The sequence below is a fragment of the Somniosus microcephalus genome, chromosome 4 (assembly GCF_052327205.1).
Source record: "Somniosus microcephalus isolate GS21.2 chromosome 4, FLI_Smic_1.0, whole genome shotgun sequence".
Classification (NCBI taxonomy): Eukaryota; Metazoa; Chordata; class Chondrichthyes; order Squaliformes; family Somniosidae; genus Somniosus; species Somniosus microcephalus.
Window position 1 is genome coordinate 226137788 of NC_140990.1, and position 27647 is coordinate 226165434.

At 44.4% G+C, this 27647-nt stretch overlaps 1 protein-coding gene across 1 annotated transcript in view; it reads right to left on the reverse strand.

Moving 5' to 3' along the window:
• Positions 1 to 27647, reverse strand: part of ankar (ankyrin and armadillo repeat containing) — a 306667-nt gene that overhangs the window by 142509 nt on the left and 136511 nt on the right. The window contains exons 9-10 of the mRNA XM_085984217.1: positions 22262 to 22470; positions 11376 to 11480 (exon numbers count right to left, since the gene is read on the reverse strand). Coding sequence (XP_085840343.1) covers positions 11376 to 11480; positions 22262 to 22470 — 314 coding nt within the window. The remainder of the gene's footprint in view (positions 1 to 11375; positions 11481 to 22261; positions 22471 to 27647) is intronic.

Sequence of the window (27647 nt, forward strand, 5' to 3'; positions counted from 1 at the left end):
GTTAAGTATATTCAAGGCTGAGACAGATAGATTTTTGGACTTTAATAGAATCAAGGGATATGGGGATCGGACGGGAAAGTGGAGTTGAGGTCGAAGATCAGCCATGATCTTATTGAAAGGCGGAGCAGCCTCGAAGGGCTGTATGGCCTACTCCTGCTCCTAATTTGTATGTTCTTATGTTAAAGGAGACTTTCTACTTACCAAAAAATTGGGAGAAAATAATTCTTAGTTTGAATATCAATATTATGTGGATATATGTGGATATATATACTGCACTCTCAAAGAACTTTATTGTGTGAAGGCCTTTGAGATGTTTCAACAATGTAATAACACACATTGACCCGTATTTTCTGATCAGAGGCTTCCTGCATGCGGAGGCCTCCGATCTGGAAAAAATCTACGAACTTACCTGAGGGCTCCCGAGGTGCGTATGCTTCTGCTCCTGGGCCTCTCCAAACTCGAAATGTGCAGGACCCACGTATCCCAGAGGCGCATGCATTTCGCAAGTGTCCCTGGGATCACGTGGGCCATGGGGAACCAACAGCAGAAGGGAATCTCCCTTCATACACTTGACAGATAGAACTGTCAAATATATGAATGGAGATCACCCCAAAAACACAGCAAAACATTAAATATTTTTTTTTTTAAATCACATTTTTAAAATGAGTTGAAATTACAATAAATTCAATATTTTAAACAAAAATTTTATTTTTTGAAAAAAATAATTCAAGTTTTTTACAGGGCTAAAAATAAACTTACCTTTTTAAAAAGTATTACCATAACATATATATAGAAAGCTTACAGATGTGGTAGCTTGTTCATCTTAAATCTGAGTAGGAACTAGCCGTGCCTCTAGCCAAGCTGTTCCAGTACAGCTATAACATTGGTATCTATCCGACAATGTGCAAAACTGCCCAGGTACGTCCTGTCAACAAAAAGCAGGACAAATCCAATCCAGCCAATTACCGTATCATCAGTCTACTCTCAATCATCAGCAAAGTGATGGAAGGTGTCGTCAACAGCGCTATCAAGCAGCACTTACTCACCAATAGCCTGCTCACTGATGCTCAGTTTGGGTTCCACTAGGACGACTCAGCTCCAGACCTCATTACAGCCTTGGTCCAAACATGGACAAAAGAGCTGAATTCCAGAGGTGAGGTGAGAGTGACTGCCCTTGACATCAAGGCAGCATTTGACCGAGTGTGGCATCAAGGAGCCCTAGTAACACTAAAGTCAATGGGAATCAGGGGGAATACTCTCCACTGGCTGAAGTCATACCTAGCACAAAGGAAGATGGTTGTGGTGGTTGGAGGTCAATCATCACAGCCCCAGGACATTGCTGCAGGAGTTCCTCAGGGCAGTGTCCTAGGCCCAACCATCTTCAGCTGCTTCATCAATGACCTTCCCTCCATCATAAGGTCAGAAGTGGAGATGTTCGCTGATGACTGCACAGTGTTCAGTGCCATTCGCAACGCCTCAGATAATGAAGCAGTCCATGCCCACATGCAACAAGACCTGGATGACATTCAGGCTTGGGCTGATAAGTGGCAAGTAACATTCGCACCACACAAGTGCCAGGCAATGACTATCTCTAACAAGCGAGCATCTAACCACCGCCCCTTGACATTCAACGGCATTACCATCGCTGAATCCCTCACTATCAATATCCTGGGGGTCACCATTGACCAGAGACTTAACTGGACCAGCCACATAAATACTGTGGCAAAAAGAGCAGGTCCGAGGCTGGGTGTTCTGCGGTGAATGCCTTACCTCCTGACTCCACAAAGCCTTTCTGTTGTGTATGTACCTTTAAGAGAAGAACTGATTCTATACTGCAGTACCGGCAGTGACCACCCCTGTATATAAAGCCATAGCAGGCTTCTGTATTTCAGTCTTGAATTACTCGCTGTTCAGTAAATACCTGTTTTATTGTTCTCCTGCAGTCTGAGTATTATTGATCCTCGGACACTACACTGGCGACGGGCAGGTTTGAACTCACCTGCAGTACTGCATCACCTCACGGGGATCTTTTCCCTGAAGAGAAGCTTCTTGGAGGTCGAAGTCAGAACGGCGGGCGTCGACCGCGGGCAACCGCCCAGGGATCCATCGGAGAGTTGCAGGGGAGGCTGTGGAGAGCTGGGCCTGGCTCCCCAGTCGAGGTGTTCCAGCAAGTCGTGCTGGTAGCAGGTAGTGCGCTGACCCGTCCGGACTGCGGCGGGCTCGGGCTCGATCGAGCGGCTCTGCAAAGGGGCCGTGCAGCGTCGTCGGGAGGAAGAGAGAGCGAGAGGGTGGAGCGCACAGGGCGCGGTCGGTACTCAAGAACAGGGCAGCGTGGAGAGGATAGAACGCGGGGAAGGAAAAGTGATATGCGCCGAAGCCGCGGGTCACCACCATTACCCTGTAGAACGCTAGGAGCAGCATGGCAGCAAGGGGAAGAAGGAAAAGTGCGGGAGGCGCCATTTTATTCCATGGGGAAGACGGAAAAGCGCGGGAGGCGCCATTTTATTCCATTGGGGAAGAAGAAAAAGCGCGGGAGGCGCCATTTTAAATCACTCAAGATGCCGAAGAGTGGCAGTATCACTGCTTTCGACAACGAGGTAGAAGACTGGACCACGTATGTGGAAAGAATTGAAGTGTACTGCGAGGCAAATGAGGTGGCCGATGGAAAGAAGGCGTCGGTATTATTAAATTTGATGGGCGCGAGAACGTACGGCCTATTGCGGAATTTAATTACCCCAGCTAAACCAATGGAGAAAAGTTTTGAAGAGATTGTTAATATCTTACAGGAACACCTAAACCCTACACTGCTGCTGATAGCAGAAAGATTCAAGTTCCATAAAAGAAACCAGCGCAAAGATGAGAGCAATGCTGACTATCTTACGGAACTACGCAAGTTATCGAAGCACTGCCAGTTCGGAGCAGGACTGGCAGACACCTTACGGGATAAGTTTGTCTGCGGGCTCCAGAGTGAAGGAACCCAGAAACGACTACTTTCGGAAAAGGACCTCACGCTAGAACAGGCTTTCAGCGTGGCAGTATCCTACGAAGCAGCAGCACGGGGGGCTGCGGAAATACAACAGAAACCACAGGAATGCAGCGCTAACGAAATGGCGTATGGAGCAGAAAAGTGCTCTTGCTGCGGCAGAACAACCCATGATCAGAAGGACTGCTGGTTTAAGGACAAAGTATGCAGGCAATGTGGGAAAATGGGACACATAGCAAGAGTCTGCAGGTCGAGAAAGAAAACCAACACTACAAGAACTACTAAGGAAAAGTACAAGAAAGTAAAGAAATTGACAGACAGTAGTTCGGAAGATCAGGAGAGTGATAAGGACTCCGGGAGCAGGAGATTAAGTTGTCTAAAGTTACACAACGTGATCGCAAAGGAGGATCACCGAACCATTTGGGTCACCCTCATGATAGCAGGGTCCCCAGTAAAGATGGAATTGGACACAGGATCAGCCCTAACTGTCATGAATCGACGAGACTATGAGCGGCTATTCCCACACATACCCTTGAAGGACACGTCCATTGTATTGAAATACACGGGGCAAAAAGTCTACCCCAGAGGAAAAATAAGGGTGCCAGTTGAATACAACGGCAAGGAAACACAGAAACTGTATCTATATATACTATCAGATGGAGGACCACCATTATTGGGACGTGAATGGATCCGAAAAATACAATTGGATTGGCATTCCATTCAGGCGCTAACTGTGACTGCTAAAAAGGATGATGACGTCACACCTGGACGACTGTCAAAAATTCTAACTGATGCGAAAGAGGTGTTCCAACAATGACTTGGGACTCTAAAAGGAGTAACGGCAATGATAAAAATCGAAGATAACGCAAACTCAACATTTTTTAAGGCCAGACCGGTACCTTACACAATCCGCCCAGCCGTTGAAGCAGTGCTGGAGAGTCTGGGGCGTTCGGGTGTGCTGTCCAAGGTGGACTGGAGCGAGTGGGCCACACCCATCATTCCTGTAATGAAGAAATCATTGAGCAGCACGCCTGGGGAACCAAAGAAGGTTCGCATCTGTGGGGACTTCAAGGTAACTGTGAACCCAGTCCTGCACACAGTACAATATCCACTTCCACGGATAGAAGATATTTTCGCCTCACTATCTGGAGGGAAACGCTTTACAAAGATTGATCTGGCCCAAGCGTATCTACAAATGGAGGTGGAAGAAGCATCTAGGAAATACCTCACGATAAACACTCACAAAGGCCTTTACCAGTACAATCGACTGGTATTCGGGGTAGCATCAGCCCCAGCTATTTGGCAGAGGGCGATGGAACAAGTCCTGCAAGGGATCCTGGGGACCCGGTGTTATTTGGACGACATCCTGGTTACGGGCGAAAATGACAGTGAACAACTTGCCAACCTGGAGCAGGTGCTCACGAGATTACAGGAATTTGGACTATGAGCCAACCGCCCCAAATGCGAGTTCTTCAGGAGACAAATCTCGTATTGTGGCCACATGATTGATGAGGAAGGGTTGCATAAGTCGCCGGACAAGATTGAGGCTGTAGTCAAGGCTCCAGCACCGGAAAATGTGTCGCAACTGAGGTCGTTCCTCGGGTTGGTGAACTACTACCATAAGTTCTTGCCGAATTTATCTACAATTCTGCACCCACTGAACGCCCTGCTGCAAACTGGAGTAACATGGAAATGGAGTGATGAGTGTAAGCGTGCCTTTCAGAAATGTAAATGCCTAATCACTTCAAAAGAAGTATTGGCCCACTACAACCCAACACTACCGATTCGGTTGGCATGTGATGCGTCTCCCTACGGCATTGGAGCGGTGCTGTCACACAAATTCCTTGACGGTTCAGAGAGGCCAATAGCCTTTGCGTCGCGCTCGTTAACCTCAGCCGAGCATAACTACGCCCAGGTTGACAGGGAGGGCCTCAGCCTGGTGTGGGGTGAAGAAGTTCAATCACTATCTGCATGGGCAGAAATTCACCCTACTGACTGATCATTAGCCCCTGGTCTCCATTTTTAACCCAAAGAAGGGCGTTCCGGTGATGACGGCGCAACGGCTGCAAAGATGGTCACTTTTTCTAGGGGCACATCAGTACGACATAGAGTACAAGGGTACGAAACAGCATGGAAACACTGATGGGCTGTCGCGCCTACCGTTGCCTACGGTAGAGGAAGCACCTGCAGTGGACCCTGTTGAGATATTCCATGCAACCATAGTCGAATGTCTGCCTGTTACAAACTCAAGTATAGAGAAGGAAACCCGAAATGACCCGACACTCTCTCGGGTCTATGATTTGACGGTGAAGGGATGGCCAGCACATGGCGACTCACTGTTGCCAGCATTCTCGCCAAGGAGAGAACAGCTGTCAGTGTGCCGGGGGACCTTGATGTGTGGATCCCGAGTGGTAATTCCACCCAAGTTGAGAGATAGAGTGCTCAATGAGCTTTATGAGTGTCATCTGGGAGGGGTAAAAATGAAAAGCCTAGCCAGGGCATTTGTGTGGTGGCCGGGAATCGATAAAGAAATCGAGGATATGACCAAGAGATGCACAGGATGCCAGAAGGTCCAAAATGCTCCACCACAGGCCCCGCTACACCCATGGGAGTGGCCCTCATCTCCATGGCAATGGGTACACATTGATTTTGCTGGTCCATTTATGGACTCAGTGTTTCTAATCGCTGTGGACGCCCATTCGAAATGGCCAGCGGTCATCAAAATGTCCTCCACCACCACGGAGAAAACTATTGCAGTCCTACGGACCATCTTCGCCAGGAATGGCTTGCCAGAACAGATTTGCTCCGACAATGGGCCACAGTTTGTGTCTGAGGATTTCCAGAGGTTTCTGAGGAATAATGGGGTGAAACATTACACATCTGCCCCAAATCATCCAGCCACAAATGGATTGGCTGAGAGGTTTGTTCAGACCTTTAAAAAGGCAATAAAGGCAATGTATAATGACGACATACCACTACAACACAAGGTAGATAATTTCTTGTTTGCTTACCGGAATGCGACACATGCAGTCACCATCCAAGCTCCAGCCATAATGTTCTTCAACCGAAGGCTAAGATGTCGCCTGGATTTGCTCAAACCAAACATAAGACGAGATGTTGAGGATAAGCAATTCCAGCACATAAATGAGAAGCCAACCAGGAGCTTCAAAATAGGGCAACCAGTCTTGGCCCACGACTACCGAACAGAAAAGTGGCAGCCAGGAACAATATGCACACAGCAGGGACCACTAATGTACACAGTGGACGTTGGAGAGAGCACCGTGAGACGCCATGCTGACCAGATTCTAGAGTCACAGGAACAAGCCAAACCCATACCACGAGCAGGTGCACCTGGTTATCAACCCGAAGTACAGATTATGTCTACCTCAGAAGCAGTGGTATTGGAAGCTGATGAACCAACCAATGACAATGAGCCAGAATCAACTCCGCCGCAAGAACAGGATACTCGAGAAAGGCGCTATCCAGTCAGGATCAGGAAGCCTCCTCAAAGACTGAACTTATAAATGATTATTTCAGTTGATGTATATAGTACAGAGAAAATTGTAATTGTAATTAGTTATTATTTAGTTGTTAAATGAATGTTATGTACTGTTTATCTCAAAGGGGAAGAATTGTTGTGTATGTACCTTTAAGAGAAGAACTGATTCTATACTGCAGTACTGGCAGTGACCACCCCTGTACATAAAGCCATAGCAGGCTTCTGTATTTCAGTCTTGAATTACTCTCTGCTCAGTAAATACCTGTTTTATTGTTCTCCTGCAGTCTGAGTATTATTGATCCTCGGACACTACACTTTCTACCATCTATAAGGCACAAGTCAGGAGTGCGATGGAATACTCTCCACTTGCCTGGATGAGTGCAGCTCCAACAACACTCAAGAAGTTCGACACCATCCCAGACAAAGCAACCCACTTGATTGGCACCCCATCCATCACCTTAAACATTCACTCCCTCCACCACCGGCGTGCTGTGGCTGCAGTGTGTACCATCTACAAGATGCACTGCAGCAACTCACCAAGGCTTCTTTGGTAGCACCTCCCAAACCCACGACCTCGACCACCTAGAAGGACAAGGGCAGCAGGCGCATGGGAACACCACCACCACGACGTTCCCATCCAAGTCACATGCCATTCTGACTTGGAAATATATCACCATTCCTTCATTGTCGCTGGGTCAAAATCCCTCCCTAACAGCACTGTGGGAGTACCTTCACCACATGGACTGCAGGCTCACCACCAGCTCCTCAAGGGCAACTAGGGATGGGCAATAAATGCTGGCCTTGCCAGCGACGCCCACATCCCATGAACGAATTAAAAAAAAGTCAGCTTAACATCAGTGGTAGGAAAAATAATGGAATCCCCACTAAAAGAGAAAATAGAAAACATCTAGAAACCAAAAACATAGTAATGAATCGTCAGCATAGATTTCAAAAGGGAAAGTCTTGCTTGATAAATCTCATTGATTTTTTTGAAGCAGTAACAGAGAGTGTAGACAATGGTAATGCAGTAGATGTAATTTATCTAGATTTTCAAAAAGCCTTCAATAAGGTACCCCATAATAGACTGATGAACAAGGTCAAAGAATGTGGAGTCAGGGGACAAGTAGCAGAATGGATAGTTAGCTGGCTTCAGGACAGGAAGCAGAGAGTAGGGGTTAAAATGTAGCTATTCACAGGGGCAGAATGTGGGTAGCAGTGATCAGTGCTGGGACCACTGTTGTTCACAATTTATATTAACGATTTAGACTTTGGAAACAAAAACACAATTTATAAATTTGTGGATGACACCAAATTGGGGAGGATAGTCAATACTGAGGAGGACTGCAACAAATTACAGGAGGACATTAATAAACTTGTTGAATGGGCATATACTTGGCAAATGAAGTTCAACACAGATAAATGTGAATACGGAGGTCATTTATTACTTGGAGGGTGTGAGTCTCGGAGTTCAAATACACAAATTACTAAAAGTTGCGAAACAGGTTAGCAAGGCCATAAAAAAAGCAAGTCAAGCACTAGGGTTTATTTCTGGAGGTATAGAATTGAAAAGTAGGGAAGTTATGCTAAACCTGTATCGAACCTTGGTTAGACCATACTTAGAGCATCGCGTACAGTTCTGGTCGCCATATTATAAAAAGGATATAGAGGCACTGGAGAGGGTGCAGAGAAGATTTACAAGGATGATACCAGAAATGCGAGGGTATACATATCAGGAAAAGATGAACAGGCTGGATCTGTTTTCTCTTGAAAAAGAAGGCTGAGGGGTGACCTAATAGAGGTCTTTAAAATTATGAAAGGTTTTGATAGAGTGGATACAGAGAGAATGTTTCCACTTGTGGGGAAGAGCATAACTAGAGGCCATTAATATAAGATAGTCACCAAGAAATCCAATAGGAATTCAGAAGAAACTTCTTTACGCAAAGAGTGGTGAGAATGTGGAACTCGCTACCACAGGGAGTGGTTGAAGCGAAAAGTATAGATGCATTTAAGGGGAGGCTAGACAAGCATATGAGGGAGCAGGGAATAGAGGGTTATGCAGATAGATTTAGATGAGGAAAGATGGGAAGAGGCTCGAGTGTAGCATAAACGGTGGCATGGACTGCTTGGGCCGAATGACCTGTTTCTGTGCGGTATATCCTATGTAATCCTATGTAATTATTCCCTGCTTTCACCTTATTCACTGATGCACTATTACCGTTAAACTCTCTGTCCCTTTCTGCTTAACTTTACCCAACTCGCTGTGCTGCTCCATTACCTTAACTTTTCTCTTTAGATTTCAAAATTTCCCCTCACCTGACCCCCCACCCCCCCTTTTTAGTATAAAGCCCTATCTACAGCCCAGTTATTCGATTCACCAGGGCACTGGATTAAGTGAAGCCCCTCCCATTTGAACAGCTCCCTCTTTCCCCAGTACACAGAACACAGAATCCCCACAGTGCAGATAGAGGCCATTTTGGCCCATCGAGCCTGCACCGACATATATCCCACCCTATCCGTGTAACCCCACGTATTTAATCCCCTAACACTAAGGGTCAATTTATCATAGCCAAATCAACCTAACCCGCACATCTTTGGACTGTGGGAGGAAACCGGAGCACCCGGAGGAAACCCACGCAGACACAGGGAGAATGTGCAAACTCCACACAGACAGTCGCCCGAGGCCAGATTTGAACCCGGGTCCCTGGCGCTGTGAGGCAACAGTGCTAACCACTATGCCACCGTGCCCCATGTTGCTAGTGCCCCATGAATCGAAACCCCTTTCTCCCACACCACTCTTTAAGCCACGGATTTAACTCTGTGAACTGCTTGTCCCTATGCCAAGTTGCTCGTGGCTCCAGTAACAATCCAAAACCTTTGAAGTTCTGCATTTTAAAAACTCTGCATATTTGAGGATATGCTTTAAACTCGAAGGAATGTAACACCAATATTACAGGAGAGGTGGTACTGTTCTAATATTTCCTAATTAATACCCCAAAACAGAATGTGTTGGAATTAGAGGTGGGTAATAATGGCAAACTAACAGCGTTCGCTGTTATTACCCCTTTGAAACTGACTGCAACTTCGGGATGTAGCGCATGCGCATCTAAATGCGGAAATCCTGAAGTTGCAGTCAGCTAGTCTGACACTGGCTGCGCAGTGCCGCCCCACCCCCCATAGCCGAAAATCAGTGCAATCAGTTAAATCAGTGAAACTCACAAAAACTTGGGCCCAGAAATGTGGGTCGGAGGCTTCCGACCTGCACTTATCTAGCGTGCCGGCCATTGTGCTGTGGGCCCGCATGGGATTCCAATCCTGGGCCTCCTCCAACTGCCGGCGCGCAGTGCTTGCGTATCCCAGGGGCGCAGTTAGTTTGAAGCGTCCCCTGGGATCACGTGGGCCTTGGTGAGCCAATGGTAGCAGGGAATCTGTATTCATATATTTGACAGGAAGTGCTGTCAAATCTATGAATACAATTCAGCCCCAAAACATCACTAAAAGTTCAAATACATTTTTTTTTTAAATCACATTTTTAAAATACTGTAACTATAAATTACATAAAATAACTATTTAAAACAATAATTTAAATTTTTGAAAACATTAATTACAGTTTCTAACGGGGCTAAAAATAAACTTACCTTTCTTTAAAGTATTTAAAAATTATAAATTTGTGGGAAAAATGTTTTAATTTAACTTAATTCACCACTTACCTTGTTAAAAGCAGACCTTGTGACCAGCGATTACTCACCCGTGGGGACCCGAATTTCTGGCCTCAATTGGTCTTTTCCATGGTAATATCAGTTAAATATCCCATTAAATGTTAAGCCTAGTTGGATTAGGTGTAACTGGGGTTTTAACAGCATATTGGCTGCTAAACAAATGTTATGGCCCTGAAAAAGTAATTTTCATTTTGTGGAGTGTCAAATTTCTTAATTTATGATAACAATTACAATTTTTAAGAAGCATTAAAGAATTTAAAAAAAAATTTGTTCATGATATTTCAGGCTCTACCTTACCTCGATGTGAGAGCCCCAATCTTTGTTTTGCTCTCTGTAACATTTTTAAAAAGTTGGGATAAAAGCAGGCTCTCATTTCCTGGATCCCTGTCTGTGAGAACTCAGCAATGTGATTGGCTGTTTAGACAGCTTGTTGACATCAGAGCAGATCGCACTAGGGAATCTCCACTATACTGCACTGAAATCACTTATGCATCGAAAAAAGCAAACTCCTTACCACAGAAATCGCGAGATTTCTGTAGGCAGCCTTCTTCGGGGCCAGCGGCGACGTCTTTGCTTCGCCACTGCCCGCAAATTCTGGGTCTATATTTTCACTCTAGGCCAAAATTTAATAATGCCAGTAACCTATAGCCAGAGATCCAAAACAGACAAGAAAAATAGGCAATTTTTAAAATTACTTTGATGTTTCAATTAAATTTGTGAATAATTATAAGACTGTAATGCAATTTATTCTGTGTTTTCGTAAAGCCTGAAAGCAATATTACAAAGCACATGCACACATGCCAATAATATGTATTATTAGTGCCTTTCATGTAACAAAATGCCCCATGACACTTTATAAAGGATCAGAAGTCCTGAGCAGCGAGTTGGGAGGAGAGGATGGGGTGACCAAAGGCAACATCAACTTTTGAAGTGGCAAAGTGGAGAGTTTAAGAAGAAAAATAGCGCAGAGTTGTGATGATTGAGGCTCTGCCATCACTCATGGTTTGGAGGGAGGGATACACTGTAGATCACAATCAGAAAAGTGGAAGATCCATGCTGGAATGTAAGGTTGAAGAAGGTGACAAATGTAGGCAGTGATTTGTAAATGAGGATAATGGTTTTAAAGTTCTTTTATTATTTGTATTGGATTGGTACCTTTGTCTTTGTCCCTTCTCACCTGCATAATGAATTGGTTTCCAGTATTGTTTTTTTGTCACACAAAGAACCTCAAGTGACCTCGCTCCCATCTCCTGTTTTTGATATTCATTGCTCTCCAACATCTCTAGGAAGAGTAACAAGGGAAATGATGAACCTTGTTTGATAAGTATAGCCTAAGTTGCAGTGAAGAAGTCTGTATGCTATTTATGAATTTTTGGATGCTTATAAAAAGTTATCTTAATTATAGGATACATTGGAATTGAGTTTGTAATTTTGAATTTTTCAGTTATTTTTATGCTTTAATGACTTCTGGTATACATTCAATGTGACACAAAGAGGATTCAATTTAGTTACAGATGAAAAACAATGAGACCATAGCACCATAAAACCATAGAAATTTACAGTACAAAAGCAGGGCATTCAGCACATTGTGTCTGTGCTTGCTCTTTGCTAGAGCAATCCAGAACTAATCCCATTGCCCCAAGTGCTCCTCATAGCCTTGTATCTTTTGGTTTAAATTCATTGCGGTACCGAGGCAGTGCTACACTGTAGTGGGTGCTGTCTTTTGGATGGGATGTTAAACTGAGATTCTAACTACCTTCAGGTGGAAGTAAAAGATCCTATGACATTATTTGTAGCAGAGCAGATGAGTTCTCCTAGTGTCCTGGCCAATATTTATCCCTCAACCAACACCACCAAAACAGATTATCTGGTCATTTGTCTCATTGCTGTTTGTGGGCCCTTGCTGTATGCAAATTGGCTACTGCTTTTGCCTATATTAAACAGCAACTACACTTCAAAAGTACTTCAGTGGCTATGAAGTGCTTTGGGGATGTTTTGAAGCTACAGAAATGCAAGTATTTTCTTTCATTTCTTTTTCTTCCATTGCTTTAATTATTTATCTAATTTTCCCTTAAAATATGCCTCAACCATTCCCTCTGAAATGTTCCAAAAATCTGTGTAAAGAAATTTCTCTTAACCTTTCTCCTCATTTTCTCAGTGACAACTTTAAATTGTCACTAACACTCTAACCAGAAGAAATAGTTTTTTTCTCAATTTACTCTATCAAAACTCTTCATAATTTAAAATCTCCTATTTTCCTTTTCTGCACTGGTGGAAACAGTCCCAGTATCTCATGCCTCTCTTAATATCTATAGTTTACAATTCTTGCCATCATCCCAGTGAATCTATGCTGCATGCTTTCTATGGCTTGAATGTCCTTTCTATAATAGAGTGCCCAAATTATACAGAGTACTCCAACTGTGGCTGAACCAGTGTTTTCTAAAAAATTACCTTTAATTCTTTACTCCTGGTATCTATGTCCCTTTTAAAAAACACAAAATTCTAATCGGCTTATCTACCTGTACTCACACTTTTAGGAAACTATATAGGGCTAAAAATTTGGGTGCTTTACGCTACACGTTACCGTCAAAATGTTTTTTTTTAATTTGTTTATGGGATCAAGGCGTCGCTGGCAATGTCAGCATTTATTGCCCATCCCTAGTTGCCCTTGAGAAGGTGGTGGAGAGCCGCCTTCTTGAACCGCTGCAGTCCGTGTGGTGATGGTACTCCCACATTGCTGTTCGGTAGGGAGTTCCAGGATTTTGACCCAGAGACGATGAAGGATCGGCGATATACTTCTAAGTCAGGATGGTGTGTGACTTGGAGGGGAACTTGGAGGTGGTGGTTTTCCCATGCACCTGCTGCCCTTGTCTTTTTAGGTGGTAGAGGTCGTGGATTTGGGAGGTGCTGCCGAAGAAGCCTTGGCGAGTTGCTGCAGTGCACCTTGTAGATGGTACACCCTGCATCCACAGTATGCCAGTAGTGGAGGGAGTGAATGTTTAAGGTGGTGGATGGGGTGCCAACAAAGCGGGCTGCTTTGTCCTGGATGTTGTCGAGCTTCTTGAGTGTTGTTGGAGCTACACTCATCCAGGCAAGTGGAGAGTATTCCATCACACTCCTTACTTGTGCCTTGTAGATGGTGGCAAGGCTTTGGGTAGTCAGGAGGTGAGACACTCCCACAGAATAACTAGCCTCTGACCTGCTCTTGTTGCCACAGTATTTATGTAGCTGGTCCAGGATATTGATGGTGGGGGATTCGGCGATGGTAATGCCGTTGAATGTCAAGAGGCGGTGGTTAGACTCACGCTTGTTGGAGATAGTTATTGCCTGGCACTTGTGTGGCACTAATGTTACCTGCCACTTCTCAGCCAAAGCCTGAATGTCGTCCAGGTCTTGTTGTATGCGGGCATGGACTGCTTCATTATCTGAGGAGTTGTGAATGGCACTGAACACTGTGTAGTCATCAGCGAACATCCCCATTTCCGACCTTATGTTGGAGGGAAGGTCATTGATGAAGCAGCTGACGATGGTTGGGCCTAGGACACGGCCCTGAGGAACTCCTGTAGCAATGTCCTGGGGCTGTGATGATTGACCTCCAACCACCACAACCATCTTCCTTTGTGCTAGGTATGAGTTCAGCCAGTGGAGAGTTTTCCACCCGATCCCCATTGACTTCAGTTTTACTAGGGCTCCTTGATGCCACACTCGGTCAAATGCTGCCTTGATGTCCAGGGCAGTCACTCTCACCTCACCTCTGGAATTCAGCTTCTTTGTCCATGTTAGGACCAAGGCTGTAATGAGGTCTGGAGCCGAGTGGTCCTGGCAGAACCCAAACTGGGCATCAGTGAGCAGGTTATTGGTGAGTAAGTGCTGCTTGATAGCACTGTCGATGACACCTTCCATCTCTTTGCTGATGATTGAGAGAAGACTGACGGGGCGGTAATTGGCTGGATTGGATTTGCCCTCCTTTTTGTGGGCAGAACATACTTGGGCAGTTTTCCACATTGTCGGATAGATACCAGTGTTGCAGCTGTACTGGAACAGCTTGGCTAGAGGCATGGCTAGTTCTGGAGCGCAAGTCTTCAGCACGACAGCCGGGATGCTGTCGGGGCCCATAGCCTTTGCTGTATCCAGTGCGCTCAGCCATTTCTTGATATCACGTGGAGTGAATCGAATTGGCTGAAGACTGGCTTCTTTGATGTTGGGATCCTCAGGAGGAGGCCAATATGGATCATCCTCTTGGCACTTCTGGCTGCAAGTTTGTTTTCAGCAGCAGGTTGGAGCTAGCCGCGACCCACCATGGCCACTGTCTGCACCGGACCCGCCAAACTAGGCAAAATTCCGGCCATCGTCTTCGGTCCCCACCACAAACTCCATCCCTCTCCATAGCCATCAACTCCATCCCTCTCCCTACCATCTGTCTGAGGCTGAACCAGACTGTTCGCAACTTTGGTGTCATATTTGACACCGAAATGAACTTCCGACCACGTATCTGCCTTTTTCCACGACCGGAACATTATCCGACTCCGCCGCTGCCTCAGCTCATGTGTTGCTCAAACCCTCATCCATGCCTTTGTTACCTCTAGACTTGACTATTCCAACACTCTCCTGGCTGGCCTCCCACGTTCTACCCTCCGTAAACTTGAGGTCATCCAAAACTGTGCTGCCGGTGTCCTAACTCGCACCAAGTCCCATTGACAGATCACCCCTGTGCTCACTGATCTACATTGGCTCCTTGTTAAACAACGTCTCGATTTTAAAATTCTCATCCATGGCTTCACCCCTCCTTATCTCTGTAATCTCCTCCAGCCCCATAAACCTCCGAGATCTCTGTGCTCCTCTAATCCTGGCCTCTTGAGCATCTCTATTAGGGATAGCATAAGATCCAAGGAGAGGACATATAAATTGGCCAGAAAAAGCAGTAAACCTGAGGATTGGGAGCAGTTTAGGATTCAACAAAGGAGGACAAAGGACTTAATTAAGAAGGGGAAAATAGAATATGAGAGTAAGCTTGCAGGGAACATAAAAACTGACTGTAAAAGCTTTTATAGATATGTGAAGAGAAAAAGATTGGTGAAGTCAAGCATAGGTCCCGTGCAGTCAGAATCAGGGGAATTTATAATGGGGAACAAAGAAATGGCAGACCAATTAAATACATATTTTGGTTCTGTCTTCACAAAGGAGGACACAAATAACCTCCCACAGAGATGTCAGGGAACATAGGGTCTGATGAAAGGGAGGAACTGAAAGAAATCAGTATTTGTAGGGAAATGGTGTTAGGGAAATTGACGGGATTAAAAGCAGATAAATCCCCAGGGCCTGATAATCTACATCCTAGAGTACTTAAGGAAGTGGCCCTAGAAATAGTAGATGCATTGCTGATCATCTTCCAACATTCGATGGAATCTGGAACAGTACCCATGGATTGGAGGGTAGTTAATGTTACTCTACTATTCAAAAAAGGTGGTAGAGAGAAAACAGGGAATTACAGACCGGTAAGCCTGACATCGGTAGTGGGGAAAATGCTAGAGTTTATTATAAAAGATGTAATAGCAGAGCACTTGGATGTTGAGGATGTAACTGGTAAAATAGATAAGGGAGAACCAGTGGATGTGGTGTATTTGGACTTTCAGAAGGCTTTCGATAAGGTCCCGCATAAGAGATTAACGTGTAAAGTTAAGACACATGGGATTGGGGGCAAGGCATTGACTTGGATAGAGAACTAGTTGGCAGACAGAAAGCAAAGAGTTGGAATAAACGGATCTTTTTCTGAGTGGCAGGCAGTGACTAGTGGGGTACCGCAGGGATCGGTCCTTGGACCCCAGCTATTCAGAATATATATTAATGATCTAGACAAGGGAACTAGATGTAATATCTCCAAGTTTGCAGATGACACAAAGCTGGGTGGGCGTGTGTGCTGTGAGGAGGAAGCCGAGAAAGTCCAGGATGATTTGGACAGGTTGGGTGATTGGGCAGAAGCATGGCAGATGCAATATAATGTGGATAAATGCGAGGTTATCCACTTTGGTGGCAAAAACAGGAAGGCAGATTATTATCTGCATGGCAATAGATTGGGAGAAGGGGAAGTGCAACGAGACCTGGGTGTCCTTGTGCACCAGTCGCTGAAGGTAAGTATGCAGGTGCAGCAGGCGGTTAAGAAGGCAAATTGTATGTTGACCTTCGTAGCGAGAGGATTTGAGTACAGGAACAAGGATGTCTTGCTGCAGTTGTACAGGGCCTTGGTGAGACCACATCTTGAGTATTGTGTGCAGTTTTGGTCGCCTTATCTGAGGAAGGATGTTCTTGCCATGGAAGGAGTTCAGCGAAGATTCACCAGGCTGATACCTGGGATGGCAGGAATGACGTATGAGGAGAGATTGGGTCAATTGGGCTTATACTCGCTGGAGGTTAGAAGAATGAGAGGGGATCTCATTGAAACTTATAAAATTCTGACAGGACTGGACAGAATAGATGCAGGAAGGATGTTCCCGATGGTCGGGGAGTCCAGAACCAGGGGTCATAGTCTAAGGATAAGGGGTAAGCCATTTAGGACAGAAATGAGGAGGAATTTCTTCACCCAGAGAGTGGTGAACCTGTGGAATTCTCTACCACAGAAGGCAGTAGAGGCCAATTCATTAAATATATTCAAGAAGGAGTTGGATATATTTCTTAAATCTAAAGGGATCAAGGGGTATGGGGAGAAAGCAGGGACAGGATACTGAATTTGGATGAACAGCCATGATCAGATTGAATGGCGGAGCAGGCTCGAGGGGCCAAATGGCCTACTCCTGCTCCTATCTTCTATGTTTCTATGTTTCTAAGTTTAATCGCTCCACCAATGGTGGCTGTGCCTTCAGCACCCAAGGGCCTAAGCTCTGGAATTCCCCCACTAAACCTCTCCGTCTCTCTAGCTCTCTTCCCTCCTTTAAGACGCTGCTTAAAATCTACCTCTTTGACCAAGCTTTTGATCATCTGTCCTAATACCTCATTATGTGGCTCGGTGTCAAATTTTATTTACAACGCTCCTGTGAAGCACCTTGGGATGTTTGACTTAAAGGCAGTATATAAATACAAATTGTTGTAGTTGTTATTGCTGCTTCAATGAAACCAATTGAAATCCAGATGTAACTTGCTGTCAATCAATTAACCAATCAGATTCTTCTTTAGCTCCAAAGTCTGACCCCTCCTTCACATTTAACCAATAGAAACTCTCGTTTCATCCGTCGTCTCATTGCCATCCTCCTGATTTACCTAATTTGCACTTCTGGTTTAGGTCTGGCCAATTTGGTTGTTCGATTTATTTGCTGCTTTCAATGGGCGATGTGAAGCCAATCAGCACAGCAATTACAAGTGGGGTCGGGTTGGGGGACGTTGTTGTGTTTCAGACATGGCAGGGCAAGGCCAGGCGGGGCAAAGAGAGAGACACCAGGACTAGGCTATCGGGAGTACAATGAGGTTATCACTCGCAGCAAAGAGATAGATTTCCTCAATTCATTCGGTAAGGAGCAAAAGCCAGTGAATAATAAATAACCAGCAGTAACAATAGAGTCACCAAAGGAGAACTTCCTCATTACATGCACTCACTCTGGTGGGTGTCAGTAATGCTGGAGTTTAGGGCCTGGTTCAGACCATATCTTGTGTTAGTTTGTCTCTAACTTGATGGTAGTTGAAAACTAAAATTGCATCTAATTTCCAATTATCATTTAAAGCAGTAATAAGAACATAAGAAATAGGAGCAGGAGTAGGCCATTCAGCCCCTCGAGCCTGCCCCGCCATTCAATAATATCATGGCTGATCTGATCTTGGCCTCAGCTCCACTTTCCTGCCCGCTCCCCATAACCCTTTACTCCCCTGTAGTTCAAAAATCTGTCTATCTCAGCCTTGAATATATTCAATGACTCCACCTCCACAGCTCTCTGGGTTAGAGAATTCAAAAGATTCACGACCCTCTGAGAGAAGAAATTCCTCCTCATCTCCGTCTTAAATGGGCGACCCCTTATTCTGAAACTATGCCCCCTCGTTCTAGATTCCCCCACGAGGGGAAGCATCCTCTCAGCATCTACCCTGTCAAGCCCCCTCAGAATCTTAAACAATAGAAAATGCTGGAAACACTCAGCAGGCCAGGCAGGAGAGAGAAAAACAGAGCCGTGACCCCTCGTCAGAACTGGAAAGGGATTGTAGTTTCTATTCCTAATTAGTCACATTAAGTAAGTAAAATGAAAATAATAATAAATATATGTTTAATTGTATAACTAATTTTTATACAGAAAAAATACTTGTGTTACAGGGGATCTGTGGAATTATTATAACATGGGAGGGAGGCCTCAGAAGTAGAAAGGTTGAGAACTCCTACCCTCTCGAACTGTTCTTTTACTTTTTATATGCTTATAAAGGCCCTTACTAGTTCCTCATATTATCTGCCAGTCCTTTCCATATTCCCTTTAGCCCTTCTAATCTCAATTTTCACCTCCCTACCATACTTTCTATTTTGCTCTTTAGTATTGTTAGCCTTAACTTTAACACATGCTTCCCTTTTAAGTTTTATAGTGGTTTTACTCTTTATCCATGGAAATCGATACTTTGATGCAGCCCTTTTCATCTTATAGGAATATATTTATTTTGTAATCTATGCATCTCATATTTGAAGATTTCCCACTACTGATCTGTTTAAAATATTCTATTTAAAACATTCAGTATCACTCCAGTTAAGGGGCGTTTAATGTGTGAACAAGCATTTAACTATAATATTTTTGCTTAATATGCTATGATATATAGTATTAAAAATTTCTAAACCATGGGGCCAAAATTCCTGTCTTCTGAGTGAAAAGCATACATGTGTAAAATTACAAAGCCATAATTACCTTCCGATATCACTGGTAAGTAAATCTGGTTTAAGGTCAGTTGCCTGTTAGGGACCAAAAACCATATTTTATTCATATCTAAAATTGATAAAGACAGGAATTTTGGCCTGCTTATTATGAATCAGAGTGGACTGATCATCAAATCAGATCACTCCATTCCTGATCATGAACCCGCTTTAAAAGGAGGGAAGTGAGTCAATGATTTACTATATTGCATTGTGATCTCAAACTAAACTGACCTTGGATACAAAGAACATACATTTTGTAATATAGTCCTCCCAAGAATTCAAAATATTTTAACACACCAACATAAAACAATTATAGCTCTCTATAATTGATCTCTCATTTTTATAGTCACAATTATTATTCAACTCAACCAATTAGCATTCCTGCATTTTTACACTTTTCAGCAACTTTATTTGAATGGAATACTATATATTGTACTCAAAAGGAAAGCCATTTAGCAGTAAATCTGATGCATTGAGCTGGATGGGATTAATGATATCAGATATTCAAACCTTGTACCTTAAAAAAAAGGCGAAAGGGCTCCTTCGCTGGCTCAATGATAGAGGAAGGTAGTGTATAACTGAGCCATACAGAAGGTCGTAGGTTTGACTTCTGAGGCTTTGCTGAGTTGGCTGATCTCAACCAGCGAGGCCCTCTACAATTGACCTCAGCATTCCTTGGCTTGGATAGAAAATATCTGCCAGATGTCTGATTACGATCCAGTGACCCCTGCTGGAAAGTATACATTTTAGGATGATGGGATCAGGATCAGTTCTATTGCTTTCATCGTTGAATAGCCTGCCAACCTACAGGCCCTGAAAATCCATAGTCGCTGCAGTATACTCCCACCATATCCTTGGTAAGAGAATGTTGTATGGGCTGGAAACTAGGCTATAATGCAAATGCCCTAGTGCCATTGTTTCTGGGATGGCTACATCTACACCAAAAATGTTCATTGATGTACCAGGGGTGGGGCCTAGGGCAGTGACTCCAAACATCGGAGTTTCTACAACCAGGGTCTTCAGGTTCTTTGATGAAGTAATGGAGAGGGTTGATGAGGGTAGTGTGGTTGATGTTGTGTATATGGACTTTCAAAAGGTGTTTGACAAAGTACCACATAATAGACTTGTTAGCAAAATTAAAGCCCATGAGATTAAAGGGACAGTGATGCGTGAATATGAAATTGGCTAAGGGACAGAAAGCAGATAGTAGATGTAAGCAGTTATTTTTCAGACTGGAGGGAAGTATACAGTGGTGTTCCCCAGGGGTTGGTATTAAGACCAACGTTCCCTCTAAGCTGCGTGGTCACGCAGCCCTGGACCGGCTTTTGCAATGTTAAAGTTCACGCGTGCGCAAAACTACGAATGGCCGCGAAACCCCGGGGCTGCACACCCAAAAAAAAATTACGGGGAACATTGATTAGGACCACTTCTCTTTTTGATATCTATTAATGACCTGGACTTGGATATAGAGAGCATAATGCCAAAGTTTGCAGATGACATGAAATTCGGAAATGTAGCAAACAATGTGGAGGATAGCAACATATTTCAGGAGGACACAGACAGACTGGCAAAATGGGCAGACACATGGCAGATGAAATTTAACACAGAGAAGCAAGACATTTTGGTAGGAAGAATAAGGAGAGGAAATATAAACTAAATTATACAATTTTAAAGGTGAACCGAGAGACCTGGGGTGTATGCACACAAATCTTTGAAGGTGGCAGGACAAGTTGAGAAGGCTCTTAAAAAGCATATGGATGGGATGGATGGGATGGGATGGATGGATGAAATTAATTAATTTATATAACGCCTTTCATGACCACCGGACGTCCCAAAGCGTTTTACAGCTCATGAAGTACTTTTTTTTTCCAAGTGTAGTCACTGTTGTAATGTATTAATAGATTCATAGAATACAAAATAAAGGAAGTTATGCAAAACCTTTATAAAACACTGGTTAGGCCTCAGTTGGAGTATTATGTCCAAGTCTGGGCACCACACTTTAGGAAGGATGTCAAGGCCTGAGAGAGGGTACAGAAGAGATTTACTAGAATGGTACCAGGGATGAGGGACTTCAGTTATGTGGAGAGACTTGAGAAGCTGGGATTGTTCTCCTTAGAGGAGAGAAGGTTATGGGAAGATTTGATAGAGGTGTTCAAAATCATGAAGGATTTTCATTGAGTAAGTAAGGAGAAACTGTTTCCAGTGGCAGAAGGGTCAATAACCAGAGGACACAGATTTAAGGTAATTGCCAAAATAACCCGAGGCAACATGAGGAAACATTTTTTTTTACACAGCGAGTTGTGGTGATCTAGAATGCACTGCCCGAAAGGGTGGTGGAAGCAGATTTAATAATAACTTTCAAAAGGGAATTGGAGAAATACTTGAAGAGAAAGATTTACAGGGCTATGGGGAAAGAGCAGGGGAGTGGGACTAATTGGACAGCTCTAGCAAAGAGCCGGCACTGGCACGATGGGGGGAATGGTCTCCTTCTGTGCTGTATGATTCTGTGATTCACTGCGACCCAGTATATGGCAAGTGCAGGTGTGTCTGTGAGACCAGGGTTGCTGGCTGACCTGGGTAGGGCTGGAGACCTGCTGGGAGTCTGGACTGGGATCATTACCTGGTGTCCTAAAGATTTAGAAACAAACTTTGATTTTATATTTTTCAAGTGCCCCTCTTTGGCTTGGGTTATATGGGCCCTAGATGAGCCCCTAGTGGCTTGGGCACTTGCTTTTTGCAGGCAAATTGTTGAATTCCCCCCTGATCCTGGAACGTTTGCACAGATGCCAGGATCGCTGGTCCATTGATTTTCGGGGCTACATCATCCAGGTTCACACATGAAGAATGGTCACTTGGACTAGGTACTGGAGGATGCCTGGCACCTCTGGAGGTGTACCCTTGCAGGAGATAATGCCTTATAGAGAGGATCAGGAGATGAAAAAGTAGGCAAAAAAAATGCAAAAGATGAGCTTCCCCCTGGCTCACTGGATAAATGCACCATGCAAAGCACTAAATTCCTTGACAGTAATGTCAAAAACCATGCACCATTTTTCTTCTTCACCATATGAAAAAAAAATCCCAACACTTTCTTAAAAAGACAATACCTCTATAAGTTAATGAAAATCCAATTACAGCTGTACATCATTAGGAAATATGAACCTTATGAATTCTGAGTCAAAGCAGCAGACACATGCCTTTAAGAAGTTTCCAAACTTGTAGCTGTGGGATATTCTGATCAATTATGTATTTGAGGATTTCTGTGTGGAAGTAGAGTGCTGCTAAATGAACAATATTGTTCCCTTCACTGTCAATCTTTATTAAGTTGGCTCCAAGGGATAGTAGGTATTGAAGTGTATCAAATGCACCAGCCATCGCAGCAAGTAATAGTGGAGTTGAGTGATATCTAAAGAAAAAGGAAAATTAGAATGCCTTCCCAAACTACCTGTGATAAAATTACAGAACTTATTTTGGGGGGAAATCATTATCTGAGTCAATATTTACATAATTTTCTTAACACCATATATGATTTTCTGAGCAAGGGGTTTTGGGGGGCGGGTGGGTGGTGGCAGGAGCTTGCAATCCAGCTTTTGTTTTGAAGATAGGTACCCGGTTATGACATTTTTCTGAATTTCACAATGGCTGTTCATTCCATGACCCCCGAACATACAGTTAATGCTACGTTCGCAACCTTGGTGTCGTATTTGACCATGAGATGAGCTTTCGACCACATATCCGCTCCATCACCAAGACCGCCTACTTCTACCTTAGTGACATCGCCCAACTCTGCTCCTGCCGCAGCTCATCTGCTGCTGAAATCCTAATCCATGCCTTTGTTAACTCTAGATTTGGACTATTCCAAAGCTCTCCTGGTCAGCCTCCCATCTTCCACCGCCTATAAACTTGAGCTCATCCAAAACTCTGCTGACCGTATCCTAACTCGCATCAAGTCCTGTACACCCATCGCCCCTGAGTTCGCATACCTACATTGGCTCTTGTTCCGGCAACACCTCAATTTTAAAATTCTCATTCTTGTTCTCAAATCCCTCAATGCCCTCGCCCCTCCCTAGCTCTGTAACCTCCTCCAGCCCTACAACCCTCTGAGATCTCTGCGCTCATTCAATTCTGGACTTTTGTGCATCCCCGATTTTAATTGCTCCACCTTTGGCAGCCGTGCCTTCAGCCTAATCCCTAAGCTCTGGAATTCCCTCCCAAAACCGCTCCCTCCTTCTTTAAGACGCTCCTTGAAACCTACCTCTTTGACTAAGCTTTTGGTCATCTGTCCTAATATCCCCTTATGTGGCTCAGTGTCAAATTTTGTTTGATAGTGCTCCTGTGAAGCGCCTTGGGATATTTTACTATGTTAAAGGCGCTATATAAACGCAAGTTGTTGTTGCAAAAATAGCTCAATAGAGACATCTATTACTTTCTTCCCCCACGGGAGGTTGTCTAGTGGCTGAGATCAGAAATTTAGGGTGCACTTACATTACAAGTTTATCAGTGCAATGGCATTTCTATTTAACAACAACGCTAGACTTGTGTGGTGTAAATCTGGAATCTCATACCATTTTGTTCTGGTATCATGTTGGGCCCTGGTATATGTACGGATAACCGTAGCTGTCGTAAAGACAGCAAGGTTTGATTGACAGCTGGTTGACGGCTGACGTCATATCCGGGGGCAGGATCCGACGCCATCTTGGCCATGCTTGAGGTATTGTACTAGGAGGCACCGAGTCAGGACTGAATAAATGGCACTCCACTACAACTGCTTGGGAGACTCGTAATTACGTTATTAAGATAACATTACATGGTACCAGGATTTATAGAACTCACGATAAGGACATACTACAACAATGGAAGGAATAAAACCTCCGGCTAGCCTGCAACTAGAAGGAAATGTGGATGAAAATTGGCGTGTCTTCAAGCAACGCTTTCTTCTCTACCTCACAGCGATTGACACTTCGACTAGCTCTGGAACACGTAAAATAGCTTTGTTGCTAACAGTGGCTGGCTCGCAGGCAATCGAGCTGTTTAATACATTTACGTTTGCAGCCAAAGATGATAAAAATGATCTGGACAAGGTGATAGAACGGTTCGACGAATACTGCACTCCAAAAAAGAATGAAACGTATGAGAGATTCGTGTTTCGCTCCCGCGTGCAAAAGCAAGGAGAATCCTTTGATGTTTTTTTTGACGGACTTGAAAATAAAAGCACAAACATGCAACTTTAGGGACCTGAAGGAATCGATGATATGTGATCAAGTCGTTTTTGGAACACTCGACAAGAAGGTGAGGGAGAGAATGCTTAGAGACAATGACCTAAATTTGGATGCAGCAGTGAAAATATGTCATGCTAGTGAACTCTCAGCCATGCACACGAAAACTTTCGAAGGGAGCAGCACAGCAGCGGGCGGGAGTGCCCTGGGGCTGAAAAACCTGCCGCTGGATGTGGTACACAAAAGGGACACAAGAGGGCCCACGGAGTTCAAGATGATGACGCCTTACGAATGCAGATGGTGCGGTAATAAACACGTAGCCAGACAGTGTCCTGCTTATGGGAAGAACTGTGCAAAATGTAAAGGCAGGAATCACTTTGCCAAGATGCGTTTTTGGGAAGAGAAAACTGAAGGTAAAAAGACAGTGCATGCTATTGAGACTGAAGAGACAGGAGCAGAGACTTTGTTTGTTGGAATGATGCAAAATGAGTCAAAACAGGGCAAAAATGCTAATGAAGTGCACTCTGTAGGACCAAAGACTGAAGTTTGGATAGCTCACTTGCTGGTAAATGGCACCATTGTTCCCTTTAAGCTAGATACAGGTGCTAAGGCAAACCTCATAAGTTGGAGTGATGCACAGAATCTCAAAGTGCGACCTAAAATACTGAACAAGACAGTGTCTTTGAAGGCATACAATGGACAAAGCATTGAAACAAAAGGAATGTGTAGGCTGAATGTTAAGGTAAAAAATCACATTCACCCTTTGACCTTTGTTATAGTGCCTGAAGGACATGAGTCACTGTTGGGGGATAAGGCCTGTGTGGATTTGGGCTTGGTAAAACGAGTCTATACTATCAATGAACTGAACTGTGTGCAGAGTGCCCCCCAAGATAGTACAAATCTGACTCATGAGACTATAGCACACAAATATGCAGATGTATTTCAGGGTTTCGGAGCACTGCCCTTTACATACTCCATCAAACTGAGAGAGGATGCACAACCTGTGATTCACGCACCCAGGAGAGTTCCAGTGGCTCTCCGTGAAAAACTGAGGAAAGAGCTAGACCGCATGGAGGGACGAGCTGTCATAAAGAAGATTGAGGAACCGACTGACTGGGTAAATTCCATGGTCTGCGTCAATTCAAAGAAAACTGATAAATTGCGTGTCTGCATGGATCCCAAGGACCTTAATGCCAATATCAAAAGAGAGCACTACCAAATTCCAAAGAGAGAGGAAATAGTCAGCGAAATGACAGAAGGGAAAGTCTTCTCCAAGATGGACGCCTCGCATGGTTTCTGGCAGTTGAAACTTGATGAAGAAAGTGCTAAGCTGTGCACTTTTAACACCCTATTTGGTCGATACTCCTACCAGCGTCTGCCCTTTGGTATTAGCTCCACCCCAGAAATCTTTCACAGAGCAATGGAGCAAATCATCGAGGGCCTGGAGGGAGTGCGGGTGTACGTGGATGATCTGGTAGTATGGGGCTCCACTCGGGGAGCACGACACCAGACTGGAGAAAACACTTCAGAGAATACAGCAGTATGGACTCAAACTAAATAAAGACAAATGTCAGTTCAGTGTCAATGAAATCACATTCCTCGGAGACAAGACCTCTACAGAGGGGATTCAGCCAGACAAGTCAAAGGTAAAGGCTATACATGACATGAAGAAACCAAAGGACAAGAAAGGGGTTCAGCGGGCCCTTGGCATGGTTAACTACCTAGGAAAATTCATTCCAAATCTAGCAGTGAAAACTGTTCATCTGAGAAAACTGCTGCACCAAGAGACAGAGTTCCAATGGGGACATGAACATGAGAGAGAATGGAAGGGGCTGCTACACATTCTAGCAAGTGAAACCCTACTGAAGTTCTTCTGCCCTAAAAAGAGGACGAAAGTGTCCACAGATGCCTCTAGGAATGTATTAGGGGCTATCCTTGTACAGGAAGATGAAGGAGAATGGCGACCAATGGTGTATGCGTCACGCTCCATGACGGCTGTAGAGTGCCGGTATGTGCAAATCGAGAAGGAGTGCCTTGGCTTGGCATTTGGGTGTGAAAAATTTCATACCTACATCTATGGTCTTCCCAAGGTTATCCTAGAAACGGACCATAAGCCACTGCCAGGGATCGCAAAGAAGAATCTGTGTGACATGTCACCACGGATACAACGCCTAATGATGAGACTTCAACGTTACGATTTTTGGCTAACATATGTGCCGGGGACACAAATGTTCATTGCAGACACACTATCCAGGGCTGCGCCTTACGCCACACAAAACAGTGAATCAGAAGAGGATGTGGCTCTTCATGTGGATATGGTCTACGCAGCATTGCCCACCACACAGGAACAACTATCAGTGATAGTCACAGAGACATCAAAGGACCCAGTCCTGAGTAAAGTAATGAGAAATCTTCAAGAGGGCTGGAAGAAAGGGTCATGTAAATAATATTATCACATTCAGTCTGAGCTCTCTGTGGTCAATGGACTACTGCTTAAGTGTGACAGGATAGTAGTGCCCACCTCTATGCGACGAGAAATGCTCAACAGGATACATGAAGGGCACCTGGGTGCAGAAAAGTCAAAAAGGAGAGCACGTGAGGCACTCTACTGGCCAAACATGAACTCTGATATTGACCAGTTGATCAGCGAGTGTGCTACATGTCAGGAGTATCACTACAAGCAAACAAAAGAGCCCCTCATTACCACAGACCTCCCATCACAACCTTGGGAAAAGGTCGGAACTGATATATTTCACTATGAAGGAAAAAACTATTTGTTAGTTATTGATTATTATTCCAATTATCCGGAGATGGCTCTCTTGTCCAGTACCACATCAAGAGCTGTGATAACTCACCTGAAGTCAATCTTTGCCAGGCAGGGCATCCCTCTAACCCTGATCTCTGATAATGGCCCTCCCTATGCCAGTCATGAGTTTCAGTCATTTGCTTCAGAGTATGAGTTTAATCATGTAACCTCCAGTCCGCTCTATCCTCAGGCTAATGGAAAAGCGGAGAAGGGGGTACAGATTGTGAAAAGACTATTAAAGAAAGCAGCGCACAGCAACACTGACCCATATCTGGCCCTGATGTCGTACAGGGCAGGCCCGCTAGCAAGTGGCAAGTCTCCAGCTGAGCTCTTACTAGGTCAGAAAATCCGTACACGACTTCCCAGTTATGTCACACCTGACCACAGAGATGAGGTGTGGGCAGACAAGGCTCGGAAACTACAACAGAAACAAAAAACACTTCATGACCGCACAGCCACTACACTAGTGCCTCCACAGGAGAAGGATATAGTTTGCATTGAAGGGCCTGAGTCATGGCCTAAAAGAGCCACCGTTCTACAACAGGTCACCCCCAGGTCATA